The sequence below is a fragment of the Nuphar pumila genome, chromosome 15 (assembly GCF_984573655.1).
Source record: "Nuphar pumila chromosome 15, dmNupPumi1.hap1.1, whole genome shotgun sequence".
Classification (NCBI taxonomy): Eukaryota; Viridiplantae; Streptophyta; class Magnoliopsida; order Nymphaeales; family Nymphaeaceae; genus Nuphar; species Nuphar pumila.
In genome coordinates this window covers 38,878,386-38,901,624 of record NC_143263.1, presented here as the reverse complement: position 1 = coordinate 38,901,624, position 23,239 = coordinate 38,878,386, and the positions used below count along the sequence as shown (strand labels likewise).

Sequence of the window (23,239 nt, the reverse complement as noted above, 5' to 3'; positions counted from 1 at the left end):
TGAGTCATTTAGGATACACATTCACATGCAATGTCTATCCAAGTCGTCAGATCTGGTCAACCAGGTTACCCTTGACATTTAGATAGCAAGGTCAGTCTCTCCATATAGTTAAATATACATGAGACCTCATCCTAATCCAGTTAGGGCAATGTATCCCATATGCGTATATATGATAGATATCTAACTCATTGTACTCCCACTCTTTTGAGTTATTAACACGCGATATCCCTAAAATTCGACATGCTTATTAATTTAGCAACCCTAGATTTTGTTACATCTCATCTGATCCCGCTCACAAGCAGTGTTTAAGGCGATAAATCCGTGTGAGAAGATTTATCTCAAACCTGGTAGCATACTCATATAGATGTGCAACATGTTATACAATAATCATAAAAGAAATATGAATAATATTAGCATATCAAATTTTATAAATACTCATAGATTTTACATGCTTAACATAAGAATCCCTATTAATCGGCTTAGTAAAGGGATCTACCACCATATCTTGGGTATTAACATATGCCAAGGCAACCTTGCCTTTAGATATAATGCCGCACATATACTTGCATCTCGTGTCTATATGTTTGGTTCTACTATGAAACTTGAGATCTTTGGTAAACACAATTGCCGCTTGATTATCACTGAATAAAGTCACTGACAGTTTTTCATTAGAAGTGACTCCCAAATGTTTGATAAATCTCCTTAACCAAACACATTCCTACACTGCCAACGAACCTGCAACAAATTCAACTTCCATTGTGGACAAGGCTACACACGTCTGCTTTTTGCTACACTAAGATATAGCACCATTGTTCATCAAGAACACATAGCCAGACGTAGACTTACGCTCATCAGAGTCCCCGCTCCAATCTGCATCTGTATAGCCTACTACACACATGTTACCACCATGGTAGCAAAGAACTAAATCTGATGTGCCTTTAAAATATCGCATAATCCTCTTTACAGTCTTTCAATGCGCTTGTCCTAGATTAGTTTGATATCTACTCACCAACCCTACTGCATAACATATGTCAGGTCGGGTGCACATCATTAGGTACATCAGACTGTCTACTACACTGGAGTAAGGGATTTTAGACATAGCTTCTATTTTTTTTTACTCCTTTGGACATACCTTAAGACTTAAATCATTCCCTTTTATAGTAGGAGTATCTATGGGTTTACAATCTTGCATATAAAATCGTTCTAAGACCTTATTTATATACGACTCTTGTGAAAGATAAAAAGTCTTTTTTAACGATCTCTTTTAATCTCTATGCCCAACATAAAACATGCTTCACCCATGTCTTTCATTTCAAAATGAATAGACAACAATTCTTTAATGGTTTTCAGAAACTTTAAATAATTACTAGCCAATAAAATATCATCTACATATAAAATTAGAATTATAAATTTTGGACATCATCGCTTAAGATAAACACAGTGATCCTCATCAATCATAGCAAAGTCATTGCTCATGATGGTCTCATGAAACCTTAAATACCACTGCCTGGATGACTGCTTCAATCCATAAATGAATCGTTTGAGCTTGCATACTTTGTGCTCAAATCCAGCAGTAACAAACCCCTCGGGTTGTTCCATGTATATTTCTTTATTCAGTTTTCCATTTAGGAATGCAGTCTTAACGTCCATTTGATGTAATTTTAAATCCATATCTGACACTATGACTAACAAAAGATGAATAGAGATTAATTTGACCACAGAAAAGAATGTCTCCTCATAGTCTATCACTGTCATATGTGTGTATTCTTTAGCAACCAAACATGCTTTGTATCGCCTGATAGATCCATCGGCATTTCTCTTAATATTGAGAACCCATTTGCTCCAAATAGGTTTTCTTCCTTTTGAAAGATTAACAAGATCCCAGACCTCATTGGATGCCATGAATTTCATTTTCTCTTTCATTACCTTGTGTCATTCATCCCTTTTAGAACAAGATAGAGCATCTCTAACACTCTTAGGTATCTTATCATCTTGGAGCATGACCACAAAGGCTTTCCCTTCGATTTGGAATCTCCAACAAAGAATTTTTTTCCTTAAACTCTTTTGAGTTGCCAGATCTTCATCAAAGTTGATATCCACTTGAGTGTTATTCTCACTATCCAATAGTGGTATAAACACATCCTCTTATGTCTCTAAAACATGATGATCAATCTCTTTAGACTGATCTGAATCATCCAATTCATAGAATTGGAAGTTACGTTTTATCTCCTCTCTTTTAGGAAAACCACTCTCAATAAATGTGGCATCTCTAGAATCTATCTCAGAAATACTCCCATCTGTATTCTCTCCTAAGAATACATTTCCTTTTGAATGTTTACAATATCTTATAAAGATACACTTCTTTTCCCGATGACCTAATTTTCATGTTGATGGGAAAGATCATTGACATATGCACTAGACCCCCAAGGCCTGAGATGAGCCAAATCAAGCTTTTTGTCTGTCCATAATTCGTAGGAAGTTGAAAAAATAGATTTAGTTGGTACACAATTTAATATATGGGTTGTAGTCAACAAACAATCACCCCAAAATGAAATGGGTAAATTTGTATGCGCCATATCATGGACCTAACCATCTCTAAGAAGGTCCTATTCTTCCTTTCTGCAACACCATTTTATTGCGGAGTTTGAGGAGTAGTCAATTGTCTATCTATCCATTTATCATCACACAATTCCTTAAATTGTTTGAATAGATATTCACGTTCATGATCTGTTCTCAAAGCTTTGATCCTACGATCAAGTTGATTTTCTACCATGTTCATAAATGATTTAAAATAATCCAATGCTTCAGATTTATGTGAAATTAAATACACATGACTAAATCGTATATAATCAACAATTAAAGTAATGAAATAAGAGGCTCCATGCCTCACTGCCATATTTATTGGCCCATATATATTAGAATGAATTAATTGAAGAGGATAGGTTGCTCTAACTGCCTTTTCAAAAAGGCAATTGAGTCTCTTTTCCAGCGAGACAATATTCACATATAGACATTTCAATCTTCGCATAGGATCCCAAAAGACCCTCTCGTGCGAGCCTATCCATTCTCTTTTGTCCTATATATCTAAGTCAAGCATGCCATATAGATATATCCATATTCATATTACTAGCAGTTGAAACAAGAGAAAAACATTCATCACTAACATTCAAACTTTTAAGTTCTGTGTCCAACACATATAAACCATTCATCAAGAAATCAGAAGAAACTAAAGTTTGTCCACAAAGGATGTCAACATTGACATCTCAAAACACAAGTTTATAATTTAACATAGACAAAGAAGAAACTGAAATCAAATTTCATCAAATCTCTAGAACATGCAGAACATCATGTAATAATAAAGATCATCCTTCTCCCAAATCCAATTTGTAGGTCCTGATCTATTTGACTTCTGCTTTAGTGTTGTTCCCTAGGAACAACCACTTCGAACCAGATGTCATCTTCTTGTATTCGATAAAGTTTGTGCAGTCTTTGGTCACATGGTCGGTGGCTCCTGAGACTAAAATTCACATAGGATTAGATTCAATAATGAGTGCACAACTACAAACATTGACACATATATCAGGAGTTATAAAAGAATGTACCTTCTCATACTCATGGCATTCACGAGCATAGTGACCCAAATTTCCACACTTAAAGCATTTTGCATTCGCTTTATTTTTTCTTTTACCACGCTTCCCAGAGCGTTGATAAGGCTTATTTTTTTGCTCTTTGTCTTGTCCCTTCTTGAACTTCCTTGGTCCATAAAATTTTTTCTTAAAAGATTTTGGCCTCTTCGATCTTTCTATCACATATGCCTTCATGCTAGATGGTCGAGCTGATTCTAAGTGATCATTTTCTAGCTCTACATGACGGGCAATATCATTGAAAGTCTTAATACTCTCGTTATGGGTCATATTAATTTTTATATGCTCTCAACTGTGTGGCAGAGAGCGAACCACATCCTAGACCTGTTGTTCATCTGTAAGGATATGTCATGCACTGTTGACCTCTCTTATTATATTTGTCATCTCCTTGAGATGCTAGCTCATAGTGTGCTGAGGGAACTTCATGTAGGAATCGAACCTATTGGTCAACCTTCTAAGCTTTGTGGCTGATGTTTCCCCAAACTTATCTTTAAGGGCCATTCACATTTGTTGAGCAGTCTTATAATGCTCATATTGGCACATGATGTCATCCTACATAGAACATAGCATGTTGACACACACAACAATATTCATGCGCTTTTATTTCTCATAGGTTTCTATGTCCCTATGAGATTGTGTCCCATTTCTATTTTCAGGTCATTTTACAATATGGTTGAGAACCTTCAAAGGCTTAACCTCCTTTAGTGTAAATTGAACCTTCCTATGCCATATATCATAGTTATCACCATTCAGTTTCTCAATTCATGATAGGTCCATTATGGATTTGCTTGACGCAACCATGTCCTAATAAAGATACAATGCACAATTATGTTATTCATGCATGTTGTGATCTAATCACTAGCACATCTATATGCAGTCATAATCACATGATTAGATAATATATAATTTCTCTCAGGGCATAGAATCGAAAGCTCACTACGTTCATAATAATCTCTTACTTTCCCTAAGATGATTATATTCATCTAAACTGTATTATAACTGTATAAATAAAGTATTAACTCATGGAGTAAGTACTTCAAACTCCTCAAATAATCAACATGATCATATCACATTCATTCACATTCATTCAATAGTATGTTCATATATATATATATATATATATATATATATATATATATATATTAAAACAAAAAATTTAAAAAAATAAATATAATAATTACCTCAGACTGGGTCCGGGTATCCCCGACCCAATCGGAGCTCAACAAAAAAAAAGGGCTGCGACACCAGCCACAGGACATGGGCCTCTGACCACATGGACTCTAGCTGAATGCCAGGATCCGGCCCCAAAATCAAAACATGGCCTACGACCCTGCCGCAGTGGGCCTGGCCGGAGGCTGGGCCTGCGGCCTACGCTGCAATGGCCCACCTGGCCAAAGGTCAGGCCTGCGGCCTAGCCACTGGGCTTGGCCCGAGCTCTACAGCCGACCGATCCCTCACCTTGGCCATGCGGCCATTGTCGCACGTTCAATTTTTTTTTATTATTGTATGGTGGCCCCACCGTGTGTGTTCAACATGAACGCACATGCATGTGGTTCCAACCACGTGCACACGAGGGATACACCTGCAAACAAAACGACATAAAAAACATGTTGATCTGATACCAATAAAGGAAAAAAAAAACCCTCTTTGAAGCAGAAGCATAAAAGCAATCGTTGATGCTCATCTTGCTCAACAGATGCGTGCCCTCACTTGGAGAGAATGATGAATCCATGAATCCAAGTGCCCCATGATGCACTATCATCATGAAGATGTCCTCACCGTCTTCTTCTTCTTACTTTTCAAAACGTGCACTCCCTGTGCAAAAGATCTCTCTCTGTGTGTTCCAGCAGATGAGGAATAACCGAGCAAATGGGGAGGTGGGTGGTTTCCAAACCGCTCCCTCCTCAAATATGGTCCAGGTCCGGATCTCGCCCATCATGGGCAAGGTACCCAACCCAACATAAAAGAAAATTTTCATAAAGTTTTGAAAGCATGAATAAATTGCTTAGTTGCATACTTTTAAGTTGAGCTTTTGAGGTTTTTAGAAACTTCTAATAATTACATGTAGTTTATAAGAGCATCTTGATTGCACATGAAATCATTCATTCATTGGAGTCTAGTACTCAACACAACATCCATTTTAAATTTGATTGGCTAAGGCTTACGATCTCATTAACTGGGGCTTATTGTGTAGCTCTCTGAACTTTTTTGGATTTAGTCAGTTTTGGGTGAACAAGATCATGGAGTGTGTTACGACTCCTTTGTTGTGTTGGTTAATAGAGAACCATGTGATATCTTTTGGAGTATTCATGGTATTCATCAAGGTGATCCTATTTCACCTTACTTGTTCCTCCTTATCATAGAGAGGCTCACTGGCATATTATGGCTAACAGAGCATGACGATGAGTTGAGCCCAACATTGATCAGAAGTTTCAAGTAGAGCAACTCATTCTATGATAATGGTGCTTTATTCTTCATCAAGAATATTGGTGACTCCATGTAGACACAAATTCAGACCAATTCATTTCATGTCAAGAGCCACTTACCAAAATCCAGTGTTTTTGGGCTTCATTTCAAAGTTATGTTAACTTTAATTTTATTTTTTTCTTTCAAAACTATATCTTCAAGTTTTTGGTTCAAAAAATCAATCAAATTAGAGAATCTTAACTTTTCAATGAGCCAAAAATTAGGTCAATACGATATCAGAGTCAAAAGTTATGACCAGAACAACGTAACTTATTTAGTAAAAAACATATTTTTTAAGTAAGGTTCAATTTGACCACATTTTTATTTAGCACATCATTAAATTTAGCTTGAAATTAAAAAATAAATTAAAGTAAATATTGTTAGCCTTTCAAAGCATCAAAAATTACCACAAACTAACATTCAGATAGGAAGTTATGATCGAAACAAGTTAACCTATTGGGCTTATTTTACTCGATTTTGATAAAGACAATTACATTTATCGTTATCAACTGCTCAAAAATGTTGATGACAATTACATTTGTTGTTAGTAGATTTTTTGTGTCGTCAGCAGTTTTTTGATGTGTCATTAGAAGGGTCCAAAAATGATAAATTATCGCTATCGACTCTAAGAATTGTCATTAGCACAAAAAATGTGTTGTTAGCAAGAATTTTCGTAAGCACCTTTTTTATCGTCAACCATCTTTTTTTGCATGCCCTTTGGATGAAACCACTCTTGTCCTCGCTCACTCACCTTCCAAACTTAAAATGAAATATTCTGAGTCAAAATCCCCTTATTTTACAAAAAATAAAGCTCTATCCTAAGGCAACAATCCCTAGATCTAATCCTAGCCATTTATTTCAAACCTATCCAATAAGGACCATCTATCTGTTCAGATCTCGGATATGTAGAAAATATATTTGAATCTATTAAAAAAACTATAAATAGGAGGGCCACCACTATTAAAGATTTGGACTTTCTCTCTCCTAACACCCTTACTTACCGAAATCTCTGCAGAATCGAACATAGCCTAGCCTCATCTAGCTTAGTCGACCTAGCCTAGTCTAGAACCCAATTCCCCTATCTCACACTCATTTGGAGCTTCAACCAAACCGAAGTGTTGTATGTGCTTTCATGCTCGTCGAACATAAAAAGGGCTACTTAAACCCGATGTGAGATTTAGTTATTCTAATCTTTTATTTTGTTTATCTTATACATTTTTCTAAGTTTTGATAGCCCTAACACCGTTATACTTTCGATTTTGTATTCCTTTTCGAGTTTTGATGATTTTTACCACAAAACTCATATTTTTTGTAGGTTTGCACCTCAGATATGTACTTTCACAATGCCACCACCCAAAAAATGAAGATTAGAGTTTTCTGATCCAGTTGATCTGTGCTTAACGGAGGAGAAAAGATGCGAGATCTTGAAGAACAACCCCCACATCTCAACTTTGGATTCGAGTTTTGGTTTTATTTTCTAAAAAAATAATATTTTTCATAAAAACCTTGTTATTTTTGTTTTTAAAAATCTAAAGGGATCTAAAATTTTAAGAATTTTTTTATCAGTTGTCAAAGTAGCTTAAAGTGTGTCATGGTATGAGACGTGACGTGTTGAGAGTTGTGACAACAATGTAGTGATGCTAGGAGAATGCACCACAAGATAGAAGTTTAGGTGCATGGGAGTGGCACTGGTCGACAATTGAGTGGGTGCAACGCACACTTAAGAGTTTAGGGTGCTTCAAGTTTTGAGGATGGTTACATGTTTCAAAAAGAAAATTATTCTTGTGAGGAAGCAACATGCAGAAGGGGTAACCCAACAGAACAGTGTGTAGGAAGACGCAACATGTTGACAGATCTTCAGTTAGGGGCTCACACTAAGGAGGAGCCTGGTGGAGCACCTTGGAGCAAGAGGTTCATCGTGTTGAGGGCAGAGCAAGGTGAATGTTTAGCTATCGCTCGTAGTTGAGGGTAACACAAAACAGATTCTTCGGTTGTTGCTTATGATTAAGGGTAGTACAAAGAGGATTCTTCGGTTGTCGCTTAGATGTTGGCTCTCAAGGCAAACCGAAGACACCCGAATGGGTGACGTGTAGACATATCCTGTGAGAGGATCTCTACCGAATGGAATTGACGAAACTTGAAGTGACTAAGGCAGCGAATGGTCGATGAGGGCTTCCAGGGAAAGTCAAGGATGAAAAAACCCATGAAAATAACTTTATGGTTTCAACAATCAATGTATGGGTGAGTGTTGGTGGAGTCGAGGCAAAGGGGGTGCCCAAAGTTGGAAAGATGTAATTGCGTACGAGGGAGTGTGCACATGAGAAAGAGCTTTGTTGTTAATGTTAGATCTTTTAGAGCGAGGGCTTCGAGTTGGAGAGGGATGAGGTGAAACGAGATCAAAGAGAATTACCAACTTCGATGAGAAAGTCAAATAGTTAGGTTTAAGAGAGTATTACAAGCCAACCTCGTAAGCACCGTTTGGAAGATGGGTGAAAGAGGATACCCTGTGTTTGGGGTCGATGTGTATGCATAGTCTCAGCGAGGATGAACATTGTCGTATGCAATGGGTGTTGCGAGACAACATCATTGGTACAACCAGTCATGCAAGTGATAGAGAACACTCAATGTTCAGGTAGATGACAAATACATATGGTAGATGTGTGTAAACTATCAAGTGTTTCGAGGGCCGAAAATATGGCACAATCACCATTGAGTGAAAAATGCATCAAGCGTAATAGCGAGCATTGCGTTTGTAGTATGACAAGCGATGAGAAATGGTATTGGCATTGGTGTGACAGTGTTGTTCTGCATTATGTTGGGCCAACAGATTGAAAGATGTTTTTGGAGATTTGGTTAAGTACTTCTCAACTCAAGATAAGATTATCACACACATAGCATTTGGTGCTCACGAAGGTGCATATGGGTTATGGCTAATTTCTTCGAAGATCACATTAGGTGGTCCCAACCGTGCATAGTGGCACGGGCCAGGCAAATGAGTGTCTCAGCATTGTTGAGTGGTTTGGGTAGCGCTGCTCAGAAAGACAAATAGCTATCAACTAGCTGCAAGGCTGGGTTCGACAATGACCTTTTCTTTGTTGTGAAGTACCCACAAGTCTCCTGTTTGACTCTTTTAAGAGGTTGTGTCATCCTCTTGGTGAGGCGACATTGTTGTTTGATTTGTTGTTGGTTCGGAGAGGTGTGAGTGTCGCCCCTCTTGGGAACACGAACAACAACTGCTTTCATACATTCTTGAAGATCACTAAGGCGTCGTGCATGAGATGGTGCACATAGCCATAGGTCGCTGTGCATGAGGTGGTGCATAGGGCCGAACATCAGTCTAAGTAGCGCATTGGGTGATGTGCAGTGCCAGTGATCATTTCGGCAACCACGGGGTAATGTGCGAGGCATAGAGCTATCAGGCTGGCTAGGTTTAGTTCGCCTAACACCGAATGGGATCTCAAAAAATTAACTCGTGACACTATACCTGAGTCCAATCTAATTGGGTCTATCCTGGGTTAATTCTCCAATGAACAAAAATGATACTATTTGTCTTCATTTTTTTACTTTTTAAATAATCAAAGAAAAACTGTTCCATTGACATGTTTCTTGTTTGCAGCTTTTGTCAATGGAAAACTGGAGGTCCCATGAGAACAGGGATGGCAGTGGGGCGGGGCGGGGCGGGGGACAAGGTTTCCACCCCCGCCCCGCCTCAAAATTTTATCCTCCACCCCCACCCCGCCTCCGCGGCGGGGATGGATTTTATCCTCCACCCCCGCCTCCATCCCCGTTTCATACCCTTCATCCCCGGTCCAAACGGGGATGAGGCGGGGATATTGCGGGGAAAAGTGGTCGGGGCGGGGTTGGGGCGGGGATGAGGCGGGGATCGTGGCGGGGATGGGGCGGGGATGGGGCGGGGCGGGGATCGTGGCGGGGATGGGGCGGGGTGGGGAAAAGTGCACGTCCACCCCCGCCCCGCCTCTGCGGCGGGGATGGATTTTATCCTCCACCCCCGCCTCCATCCCCCTTTCATACCCTTCATCCCCGGTCCAAACGGGGCGAGGCGGGGCCCCGCTTTCCCCGGGTCCACTGCCATCCCTACATGAGAAGTACACCCAGTTTCGACCTTGCAGTAAGGGACATACAATAGCTAGACGGGCCCATCAAGTTTCCATTTTCATGGGCTGTCTATTTTACGATCAAGGCAATGCTCAACATAGGCCTTGGGGGTATGAGTCTCAGATCTGGGGTTTTACACCATCCACACGTGACCATACATTTGGTGAGTAAACTTTTTAGTGTTTATTTGGGTGAGATCATGAAAACTTTTTATTTAATGTAGACAAACATTTATTGAAGTTTCAAAAGGATCCAGGCATGGCACCAAAACCAGATTCGGTCCACTCAACGGCAGCAAGCACGACACGACAGAGCGTCAGTACCAACGACCAAGGGAGAGATCCGAACCGAAACTCCCTTTCCAAAGAGTACGGGACGGGACGGGTCGGGTCAGGTCGGGTCGGGTCACGCACTCTTACAATGAATCCGCGTGTTGAATCGAGAATTAGTGCGAAAGTTCCCACGGTATTTATGGTAGGGAAGGGGATGGGAGGGAGAACGGAGAATAATCAGAAATTACCCCTTTACCATGAGTCAAGGACAGAAAGGAACCTCCCTCCCAAAAGTAACGCCAACGGCTATTGGCTCCACATTTTTCTGACGAAATTGACCCTCCACTGCTGGCACTTGTTGTGGGCTATCAAAACGGGTTCAATCATTTACTCCTGTTCCCAACGACTCGAAGCGGTCCGATACCTGTCCCGGGTCAGCTGAAGTTTCTCCCAGTCGTGACTAATCTCACAACCATGCTTCTTTTTTAATGTTATGAAGATATGATTTTAAATCTTAACAAACTTATTGTGAATTTAAAAAAAATAAAAAATTTAAAACTTAAAAAACATATTTTGTCTGTGAGAACTCGGTAAAAGGTGGAGTTTGAACTTTGAATTATGTATTTATAATTTGGCGCGGCATGAATATGGACACAATTGTTCGAGTTCAAACTGAGCTTGGTTTAGGGTTCCACAAGCCGAGGTCAAAAACAGCTCAGGCTCCAGCTTGGTTTGTCTGGTAGGGTTGAGATCCCAAGCATGGCTGTCAATGACACTTCCTTTCTCTTTGCTTCCTTTTCCTGGTTAAGGAGACCCATTAATATCAGGACGCCAATTGTTTGGATCTGGTTGGATGTAACCTTTACTGAATAAACACAATTGGATTCAGATATCCATCAGATTTGGGATTAAAATCTCAAACTAAATCTAAATCCAATTATTAATTAGATGTGATTTGGTTGACTGAATCCGGAAAATTCGAGGCATATTCAATGGGCTGAATGGAATAGAACCCATTTAGATTAGTAATTAGGAGCTTTTTTTCTCATGGGAAACCTCGTCCGCTCACATGGACCGTGTCTCACTCGTATTGGTTCACCGATCCTCATAACCGAGTCGATACTACAACTTCACAGAAAAAGACCTGGTCTATGAGGATTGTACCAAACCATAATTTTACAACTATGATAAAAACACCATTGCCCCTCTCTCGGCAGCACGCGATCTCTCAATGGAAGAGGAGCAAAAAGAATATTTTCAAGGCCAAAAAAAAAGGGAGAGGAGAGAGAAAAAATTGTTATTGGCAATGGCGTTCTGAGAAAAAGCCTGGGCGTTTGTGAATCGTTTTTTGCTTTTCTTTCGAAAATATTTTTTATTTCAAAAAACTTCTTCTTTTTCTCCCATCTTCCCTTGACACGGCTGTGTCAGAGAGAGAGAGAGAGAGAACAAAGCATGAGTGGGGTGAGGAGGGAGGAGGGAAGGGTGGTGTTGAGGAGGAGGGAGAGGTGGTGTTGGTGATGGCGAGCGACGGACAGCAGCAGCAACAGCCGGTCTTCCACGACTTCCTAGGCATGAGCTGCACGGACTCCTCCGCCGTGCTGCCGGCCGCCAGCAACGCCGCATCCGGCGATCCTCCGGAGGCCTCGTCGGTCGGAGCATCCTCCGGCGCCGCCCAGCTGCTGGCCCGCGCCGGCTCCGACCTTGCTCCCGGTACCTCTTCCTCTCTCTCTCCCCCCACCCCTCTCAATCTCTCTCCCTCTTCTTCTAATTTATTTGGTTTCTTAATGTGCATATTTTTTTATGGGTATTGAAAGTATGGGGTTTTCATATCCCTTTTTGTGCTCTTTTGGATTTTTAGGATTGTGGGTATGTGAGAATTGGATTCTTCTTGATTTTAGTTTTCCTTCTTTGAGTGGTTATTACCTTGGGATGGATACCTGAAAATCTGCTTTTTCTTTTTCTTTTTGGATTGTTGGTGTTGAGGATTCGCGTGCATAGTCTGTAATTTTTATTTGTTTAGTCTCTGATTTTCATGGTTAATCCCTTTTTGTGTTTAACTTGCGCGGATAATTTACATGATTTTGCTTCTTTTCGTTCAATTTATTTAGTCACTGTGGCAGTCGATTCTGCATGTCCATCGGAAATTTCTACTTGCATTCTTGCCTTTTGAATGCTTATTTTCTTTATCTAATTGTATGAGTTTGTTGCATGATGTGTTACTGCTGTTATGTCTTTTGTTCTATTTTGGTTTTTTGTTCTGCGTAGAGAGGCAAGGGGGGAGCAATTTTGAAGGAGTTCAGTTGCATGGACAAATGACTAACTTCTCAGTGTTGGACCGATTCTCTGGAAGGAAGAGGAGTAATTCAGACTCGAACTTCATGGGATCAGTGAGAGGTAGGATGTTATCTGTGGGCGCAGATGCAGTAGAAAACACGAGCTTGATGAAGGTAGAACCGATTCAACTTTAGTCAGTTTAATTTGACTGACCATTCACTTTTTTTCTAGCCTTTTCCATTTAAGTAGTGTCATTGTTAACTGTTATGGATTTTCCTTGGCAATCTGGAAAGTATTGTACTTTAGGACCTTACAGGACATAAACATTACACTTTAGTGATTTTCTTCTTTATACTTGAAAACCATTTCAATTTGCATCTGAAAATGATGATTGGTTCATGTAGTACCAAAACGATACAAGAGACGACAGATTAGTTATACAACATCAGGAAGAAGTTTTGAATGCGATGCAACCACCAAGAACTGTTTCTGCTGGTTCTTCTCTTTCACAGCCACCAATGAGTATGAGAGATTTTGTTGTGTCCAAGTTGGATCGAATCATGTCATCCAATACAGTGCCTGCAGTGAAGTTCCATCCTCGTCTTAGTCAGTACAACCAGTATGGGACATATGTTTATGGGGACAACAGTGCTGGCCCTTCACTTGTTACTCAACCTGCTGCAGACGAAGGTTCAAGAACTGGAATGAAGGGTTCTGGGATTACGAATGTTGTTGCCTGTGCTAGTGCAGCAGCTGATAAGAATTCATCAGGTGTGATGCCGAGTGGTAGTAGACAAAAGCCTGGACCTCAAACTACTGAACTTGAAACTGCTGGTCCATCGAGGTATATGTTTCCTGAACACATACGATTCTCAACTTTTTCAGGTTTTGAGGTCTTCAGAATATTTACACTAAGGGCACTTTCAACCTGTTTGCAAAAAGTGATTTGGAATCAACTTTGAATGTTTTTCCTCCACCCTGTGACTCCCTTTTTCTCAAAAATAGGGAATCATTTTCTTTTTGTGATTCATTCCCTCTTACAACCATAACAGAACCATTTTGTCTCACGTTCTCAATCATGAGAAAGTGGTTCTCCTGAGAATCATCCTCTTCATACTAAAGATGTTTATTCTCTTTTAAGTGTAAGCAATCATGCCCTAAAAGACATTTTGCGTAACTGATCTCCATTTCATCCTCTGGTCACAGTCACCAGATTTTGTCATCAGCTAATCGTCAGATGACCATATTCTATGCTGGACAGGCACATGTATTTGATGATGTTCATCCGAAAAAGGTATGCTCATGCTGCATCAATGTGTTTTGTTGGGTTGCTGAATTAAAATCTCTACATTTTGTTCCAACCGTATGAAGCATCCTTTTGTTGTGGAACTTTCATTTTCTATTGGTGTGTTGCTAATCTGTAATTTCTCACTTCTTTTGTCATCACATGAAATTTCTCACAGTGAAACAGTTACTTTAGTTTATATCTACCTAGTAGATAATGTACTATGAGTAGTGCTGGTCAAGGGGACATTCATCTTTTTCTTTTCTTTTTTAATAACGAGTTGTTTGTCCATGCCCCTGCTTTATTGCCATTCATTCTTTTCATGATATGTGTTCAAAACGTGATGCAACAGTAGTTATGGTTGATACTGAGCTAATTTTCCAGAATTAGGATGAGTGTGTGTCTATGTCACATAGACACGTCTAACAAGCAACTGTACCCATGTTGACATGGCCCAACACGGGTATGGGTACGTGCTGGTCCAGATCAAGTCAGGTCCAACCTTGACCCGACCCAAATAACAAATTTTTTTTTTTTGAATTTTGACCTGGGGTCCAAGGGCAGGGAGGAAGAAGAAGAAGAAGAAAAAGAAAGAGGAGGAGAAGGAAGAAGAAAAAGAAAGAGGAAGAGGAGGAAGAAAAAAAAGTAGAGAGAGAGAGAGTACCGGATCTTCTTCCTCAACCTGCTCCTCTTCTTATCTGTCCGAGAGAGAGAGAAAGAAGGGGAGGAATTTGAATTTGTTTTAATAAAAACGAGGATGGGGGAGCGAAAGGTCTCTCTCTCTCTAATATGGATCCTAATGGAGAGATAGTCGTGATCCCGTATCCTCACTTTTTGAAATTGCCGTATCGTACTCTCTGTACCCGTACTTGTACCTGCACCCGCACTCATACCCATGTGACATAGGTGTGTGTGTGTGTGTGTGTGTGTGTGTGTGTGTGTGTGTGTGTGTGTGTGTGTGTGTGTGTGTGTGTGTGTGTGTGTGTGTGTGCATACATGGTTCATTTATAAACTATCAGGGAATCTGTCTAGTAAGTCTCATGTGTGTCTTATGCCTTGCTGGACACTGGTAGTAGTGCCTTCAAAAGAAATTGATTTTCTGATGAATTTGTTTAATAATATTTTAATGGTTCTTATATGTTTTACTGTGTTAAGATTTTTGCCCTGATTATTGGTTGACAAGTGTTTCTGCATTGCACTTGGGGCTTGGTATCCATGTTATAGTAGCTTTTATGAGCTAAGCATCAAAACAATATAGTTTAGTATCTTTCCTGAGCATGATTCAATCAACATGAACTATCTTTCCTCATTTTGGACAATATTGTACCTATTACTAACAAAAGTTTAGATTTGCTTAGTTAGGAGAAAAACCCTCATATGTATCAGAATATAGAATTCACATTGATATGGGTGCTGGTATGCATATGTTGTACAATTTAGGCCATAAGTTTTTAGGTATTATTGATATGCATATGCCATAGTTTTTCCTAAAGGTGATAGCCGTGAGAATCTCTCTTTAGCAGGGTTGTTCTAAACTTGGTCTGGAATATCTGCCATAATCTCTGTGAATATGCTTAAGAAACAATAAACTTTTTAGGGGCTTATGCTGACACCGTATTTTGTAAATTTAGGCGATAACTTTTGCTGAAGGTGCTAACCTTGAGGATCTTTCTTTAGCAGGCATACTAGAAGGTGGTTTTATGAATATGGTGTCATTACTAGTCTCTGAACTTTTACAATTAACTAGAAGGAGCCTATTTGTGTAAGATTCTCGTGGAAAGGGCATGTTGTCAGAAGAAGATTGTTACCTGTAGTTCTTAATTTTGAGAAACACAAAACTTGATTTACTTATGATTTAGTTGTTGAATTATGCTTTACTTGTTGATTTATTTATTTCATTTAAACTTCTTCTAGAACTTTTTTCTCTAGACATTATTCAATGTGTTGGGAGTGATTGATTTTCTCCTATCAAAAGTTTTTTATTCTAGATATCTTGATCCCAGCAAGCACATCATAAGTTAGTTTGGAAATCTGAAAACCTGGAAACTCTATCCCTTGTTTAGTATAATGAGCAAATACATGGAATGGATCCTTTTGCTTTCACTTCTGTTAATTAATTTTGGACAGTGGTCCGATACAGAAGAAGGTAGGTGGTCTAGGACTGAATCTTGAATCTTGTCATGACTGGTAACATGAAAAAGTAATACAAGCATAAGAAGGGAATTAGCACACAATCACTGTAAATCACCAAAAGAATGTACAGAGATATGATATGGATACAGGAAAGTGATAACGAGTCACCAAGAGAAAAATGCTTACGAACTATCAACTCCTAAGCACTAGAAATGCTAGCATGCAAGTCATTTGGGTGTGAAATGGTGTATAATTTGGTGATCAGAAAGCTCTAAGGGTGGGTTCACTGTCCTTGGATCTCAGACCCGAGGATCTGAGGTGGCAGAGGCTTGTTGATATGGCGTGGTCCCCATGACAAAATCCGAGATGCCATTAAATGCCGGATTCAGATCCAAGGGTTGCTTGGATATGAAATCATTGCTTTTATGAGTCAAAAGGGAGAGGGCCGGATATAACATTCAACCTGGGTGGGTCAAATCTCATGATCCCAGGGATTCAAACACTGCCTAGGGATCCTGCATTCCCTCAAGCCAAGAAACTGCCACCCTTGTGAACTTTCAACCATCTAATTACCTCACCTTGTAGCCAGAGGTATGCTTAAGAAATGCTTAACTATCTAAATCCATGTGAATTTGATCTGGGGTATCAGTGCTCGAGGTGGGTGGAGTCGTGTACCAAAGGATGCATCACAGTGAAGCTCTGCATCTGTGTGAAACTGATCACCATATATCCCCATAACTACCTGTGCCCTCAATTCTATCCCCACCATTTGTAACTTATGATGCTGGAGTACCTTATGATGCACCTAGATAAAGGACACATCTTATACCACCGAAAACCATCAACAAAATGCCCAACTTGTTTTTTCTTTTTACTTGTCTATACCTTTGATTGTGTATTCTACAATCAGAGAGCATCTACAATTAACAATTCACTGGGATTTCCTAATTATTGCATGGAAGAGATGGGCCTGGGCAATACTTTGATGCTAAGGGGTTTAGGATATTCTGTCTTGATCTGGGATTGCATTAGTGGAAAAACGGGTGAATGCTTCTAAATTTCTAGGGGATTATAACAGGGTAATCTTCTGCCTTGCCTCCTTTTTAACCTGGTCAGCAAGGGCCAAGTCAATTATTGTAGAAAGCAATTTGAAAATGCTTGTTTAAGGAGTTTCACTTCCAGGCATTTGTCCTCTTATCCACATATAGTTCACATATGACATACTAATATTTGAGGAAGCAAGGTTGACACAAAATGTGTGCATGCTTCATTCTCTGATTGTGTGGCCTAGCAGCATGACTTAAAATGAAGCCTGGTTATTTTCAATTCAGGGAAGAATTTTAAATCAATAGCCCCAACAATCTTCAGTTATGGCATCAAGGAGCTCCAATGAAATATGTATGCTTATTTTAAGTGTAATTTCAATGGGCATCAATGGAGGATAGTGTGTGCAAAATGATTTGTTCAAGACCAGCTCGATATTTATCTCTAGAAGATCAGGCTGCAGAGATATATGCTTAGCTAGTATCACATGTTATCTCTTTTTTTTTTGCTATCAATTTCTAGTGAAACAACTCACAAGGGCCTTCTCCTCTTTCCTCTGGAAGGGTGTTGAAGGTGAAAAGACAGACATTTGGTTCCTCATAAACATGTAACTCTCCCTACCAAGCTGGGGGGTATATGAATCTGAAATCTTCTAGAGGTAATGCCTTCCCAATCAAATGGTGGTGATTGTTGCATAAAGGAAAATGGAGATTGAGCAACACTATTAAATACTAGAAAGTAAATACAGACAGTCATGTTTGTCATGGTAATGGAAGGAATCATTTAGATTTAAAAATGCATTAGGCATTTGGAAATGCTTGGCTAGAGTGCTGGATGATTTTAAAGAAACAATTGGAATCAAACCTGGAAATGTGAGAGGTACATTTCTTTTGGGGGGACCCCTGGTTGATGGAAGAGCTTTATGCAAATACTTTTCCCTAATGGTAATCTAACAATAAGGCAAGCACACAAAGTGGCTGATTGTTACATGATGGAATGTGTAAAGGACCTACTGTTGAGAAGAAACGGAACCCTTTAATAACTCAAAGGTTATCGATGATGCGAATGCTAAGAGATTCCAGTATATCTGACAGGCAGGACAGAAATATTCTGGAAGCACAATGCACCAAGCTATGTCACGTAGGTGCGGGTGCGGATGCGGATGCAGCACTTTAAAAAAACTTTGGGTGCAAGGGTGTGGGGAAGGTTTATATATATATATATATATATATATATATATATATATATATATATATAGAGAGAGAGAGAGAGAGAGAGAGAGAGAGAGAGAGAGAGAGAGAGAGACTAGAATATGAGATCTAGAAATATGGGCATTTCCAACACTTTTTGCAAATCTAACCATGTGGATGTGCTTGGCATGGTGAACTTTCTAGGAATCAACCATTGGATCGTGTACTTTCGATGAAAAAATATGATTTTTGAATGCTTGAATATTTATGAAGATTATGAGCCATTGATCTTAAAGTCTTAAAAAAATTTGTTTATGCATCAAAATCTGATGATTCAAGAGTGGGTTCTTATAGAACCAAACCTGTAGATCACATCCGTACAATTAGATTCAAGAGAAAAGAACAAAAATCCATGATAATCACAGTTCACACATTAGTTATCATATTTTTAGTTCTCATATTCTAGTGACTGTATATATACAATTTTTAATAGTTTTAAGTTAACACTATGTGTATGTGTGTGCATTTATGCATTTATATATATAATATAGATAAAACTGGACTTGGTTAGGGTTAACTGAATCTAATTTTGGACAGAAATGGACCTCAGTATGGTTGACTTCACCTGACACAAAGGAAACCATGTCTAAGTGTCGCACCCGCATGGGTGCGGGTGCAACTTTGGTGCGGTGCCCTGTTAGAAGAGTCCGTGTTACATAGGCATCAAGGTGCTTGCTAATGAATCTTCTCACTACTAGAACCAAGTGTGGTGAGACAATGGCCCTAGTCCAAGAGCCAGTCTTCTCCTGTTTAATCTTATTGGAAGGAATCTTAACATGTGAGAACTTCGAGATAATCAGTTCTACAATATCAAGTTGGTGTTGCTTGTGCAAGGACGCTGAAGTAACATCCTTTCATCTATTTTGGTCCTGCCCCATTTTTCTATCTTCATTGTGATTTGATTTGCTTGTGGCACCATTCTCTAAAAGGCTGATTTGGGAGATGGACCAAATCCAAGAGCCACAGTTTTCTCCTGGTTAATCTCATTGGAAGGAATTTGAATGTGCGATAACAGTTTCACAATCATGGCTGGTAAATGAGCTGAATGAAACAAACATAGCCTTTTCGGGCTCGGCTTGTTTACCACTCAACCCAGCTTTGGCTTGGGCTTGTTGACATGACCCAAGCGGATACTTGAGCTGACCGAAGCCAGACGAGCTGAGTCTGAGTTGGCTTATGCACAAAGGTTCATGTGTATTTGAAGGAATGAAAACAATGAGATTTGAACACTGAACCTTCTTTTTGAAAGCTATGTGCTCTAACAAACTATACTAGATTGTTTTTTGCAATATATATTACACTTAAATCCTATATATTACAGCTGCACAAGCTCACCCGAGCTGGGCAGAACCTATGTCTGCACCACTGGGAGTTTGACATTTTTCCAGTTTTTCTGAAGGAATAATTGAATGATCATTTTGACTATTTGCTTTGCATGATCATCATATTTTTATATACAAATAGTGTTTGATGAAACCAAAGTTCTTTTCTTGATGTTGGCAGGCAGATGCAATCATGACCTTAGCTGGATCTAATGGCCGTTCATGGTCTACGACATATTCTTCCAAAAGTAGCAGGCCTGCATCCTTAAGTGAAACTTGTAAGATAGGAAATGATAATGACATAGGTGGTAAAAGGGCACTTTCTCAAGATCTACAAGGCAGGCTTCCCTCTGCAGCCAGTGCAGGTACCCCTAGCTACAGCCGAGGTGGTCACAGCTCATCTTTGCCAGCTACAGGTGTTATACCTGGTATGATGTACTAGTTTCCTGTTAACTTACTGATTATGGATAGTTTATCTTCTATTTTTCTGATTTTACTAGTTGCAACTTATGTTTATAGGGGTTGAAGGTGGTGCCTCTGACAAAGACGCGAAGCTGGCGATGGCACAAGTAGTCAATCCTGAAAATGAAGAAAACAAAGAGGTACAATAGATATTAATTTTAATGTACGATGCTGATTTTGTACACCTTATATGCAATACAAATTTTGTCAATGGTGTCGTGGGTAGAACAAGTCACCACAGTGAGATGAAACAAACCACGCCATCACCACCAAGTGGGTGCTTTTGTTATGTAATGATTCACCATACCCACATCCTTAGCTTCTTACTGAATGGCATCTTTAATCTTCCTTCTACAGCTTTTCTTATGTGATGATGATACTTGTTCGGCATTACTTTTCTCAAGATCTAGTTGTGAAAGGGAGAACCTACAAAACAGCTTCCATTTCCTACCCCTGATATATATATATATATATATATATATATATATATATATATATATATATATATATATATATATATAGAGAGAGAGAGAGAGAGAGAGAGAGAGAGAGAGAGAGAGAGAGAGAGAGAGAGAGAGAGAGAGAGAGAGAGCATTTTTATGTTTACCTGGCATTCCAAGGTTAGAGATACAGATAATCTGTACTCTGGGATTTTCTCAAGTTGGTATATGCAAAGCAGTGGGAGGGAAACCCACCAGTTCATAAACTAAGAGTAAGATTCATAGCTATATGATATACAAGGTGCTGCTACTCGATGTTACTCATTATTGTGTTTGGCTTCACAGACAATTGTTTCTGTTTCTCTTCCCTTTTATGATATGGGTCTGCATTTGGACCATTGATCACCGAGTTTTGTGGGCCTAAAGAGATTCATAATTTTGCACCTTGCCTGGCCCAATGGATTATTGTAAGGTGCAGGCTATGTTTTGGCTTTTGGTGCGATTTCATTTTCTTTAGGCCATCCGATCTCCAATTTTGGTGTTCTTGGTATGTGTTTAATGTAGATCATGGTCACGGAGATAGTCCCATCTTAAAAAGATCATTCTTTGATTAGCTGTAAAATTTTCCCTTGTTACATTGTAAATGAAGTTGGTGGAGCTTTGCTAATGAGAGCAGTTAAGCCTGTCATTCAGATGGTTCAAGTTCTGCTAAAAGTGTGTTCCCATGTAACTTTTAATTGTTGATGTGGTTGGTATTTCAGGCCATGGATTAGCAGAACTTGAACCATCTGTGTTCCCTTGTTATAAGCGTTTGATGTAGATATCATGTGTTCACGGAGATGGTCCCATCTTAAAAGATCATTCTTTGATTAGCTGTAAAATTTTCCCTTGTTACATTGTAAATGAAGTTGGTGGAGATTTGCTAATGAGAGCAGTTAAGCCTGTCATTCAGATGGCTCAAGTTCTGCTAAAAGTGCGTCCCATGTAACTTTGAAGTGTTGATTTGGTTGATATTTCAGGTCATGGATTAGGTACTTGATCCGTTTCTCAAGCAAAGCAAACCTAAATATTGGCATACATTGTGAATTAATCTGCTGACTGCATGATCATACATGGATTTACTTTAGGGAAAGCTCAGGCTTTCAATGGAAATGCACGAAGGAGGGTCCGATATCGTTTCTGCGCATTAAGGCTCTGTGGCATTACGTGCAACGGGACTGTTTCTTCATAGCCTTCACTGCAATCAACTTTGAGCTTTTGCGTAATATGTTGATCTACGCAGTGATAAAACAAAAGGTATATGTAGAAAAATCTTTGTTGGAGAATAATTTTCAGTGCTTTGGAGAAACGGTAGAACAACTGATGCTTAATAAGGGTGTGATGACCTTGGATCTCAGATCAAAGGGTCTGAGGTGGCAAGGACCTTATCTGGTAGCCTCATGACAAAATCCGATGTGCCATCAAATAATGGATCTCAGATCCGTGGGTAGATTGGATCTGAGATCCTTGCTTTTGTGAGGCAAAAGGGGGAGGGTCAGATTTGAAATCTGAGATGGGGGGATCGGACCTGAGATTCTCAGATCTCAAAATCTGATCATAACCTTCAAATCTTGAGAAATTTTTTTCCCTTGATGGAATTAAAGAAAATTTTGAAGGAACTCAGATCTTGAGATCTGAGGTATTCAAACACATCCTAGAGTCAGAAAATGATTTAGCAATGAAAGCCTTTCATAAGGAGGGATATGCTTGCTTGAGGTGGGTCCTCAATCGAAGGAAACCAGTGAAATTGTTCGGATTTGGCCTTATGTTTCGTCGTTTGACTTGCCTTAATTAAATTGTGCCAAGTATTAGTGATTAATCAAATGGAAAGACTATACACAAAAAGTTTATTTTGACTGATGAGGTAAATTCTATTATGATTACGGCAATTTACTGGTTGAACCGTAACTTAGATTTATTGAAATCAATAATCAAACACAAAATGGTGAAGTATGAATCATGTAGTGAGCTCACTTGACACCCCCAAGTCTTGAACGTGACATGCAATGATGTAAACAAGCAGATGCGCTCATGATAAGGCCAAACAAAACCAGGTCCATGGGCAATCTGATGCGCATTCAGTCATTATTCTGAGCCCAAACTGAAAGCTAGGGCTAGGACAGTGGTGCAAATTCACTTCCCCGCATACCTCGGCCTCCCACACTTCCTCTTCGGCAAGTCCATGGGCGCTGCCGCCACCATGCTCATGTACCTGCATGACCCGATGGGTGGTCCGGCTTCATCTTCTCTGCCCCTCTCTTTGTAATGCCTGAAGACATGAAGCCCTCCAAGTTCCACCTCTTTCTCTTCGCCTCCAGCATTGGTGATGGTGGGTGGTGGTGGTGAGATGAATGGTGGTAGAGATGGATGGTGGTGGTGGGTGGTGAGATGTAGAAAGAGCCCACAAAATTTTTCGTGAAAACATTCCTCCATTGGAGAAATGTTTTTTATAAAAAAATATACTTTTTAGAAAAACTCAAAGAGAAATTTTC

General features: G+C 39.5%; 1 protein-coding gene across 3 annotated transcripts; it reads left to right on the top strand.

The window, feature by feature from the left end:
• Positions 1–11,722: 11,722 nt before the first annotated feature.
• TIFY8 (TIFY domain protein 8) lies at positions 11,723–22,592 on the top strand. Of its 3 annotated transcripts, XM_089990318.1 has the most exons (8): positions 11,723–12,208; positions 12,764–12,945; positions 13,177–13,616; positions 13,979–14,066; positions 19,988–20,234; positions 20,326–20,408; positions 21,728–21,739; positions 21,836–21,929. In XM_089990318.1, exons 1-7 carry the CDS (start codon positions 12,016–12,018, stop codon positions 21,737–21,739), a joined length of 1,245 nt encoding a protein of 414 aa, XP_089846444.1. In that variant the 5' UTR covers positions 11,723–12,015; the 3' UTR covers positions 21,836–21,929. The 3 variants fall into 3 exon arrangements, with proteins under 3 accessions (XP_089846444.1, XP_089846441.1, XP_089846442.1); XM_089990315.1 differs by lacking the exon at positions 21,728–21,739 and having other exon boundaries at positions 21,836–22,592; XM_089990316.1 differs by having other exon boundaries at positions 21,728–21,841.
• The last annotated feature ends 647 nt before the right edge of the window (positions 22,593–23,239 follow it).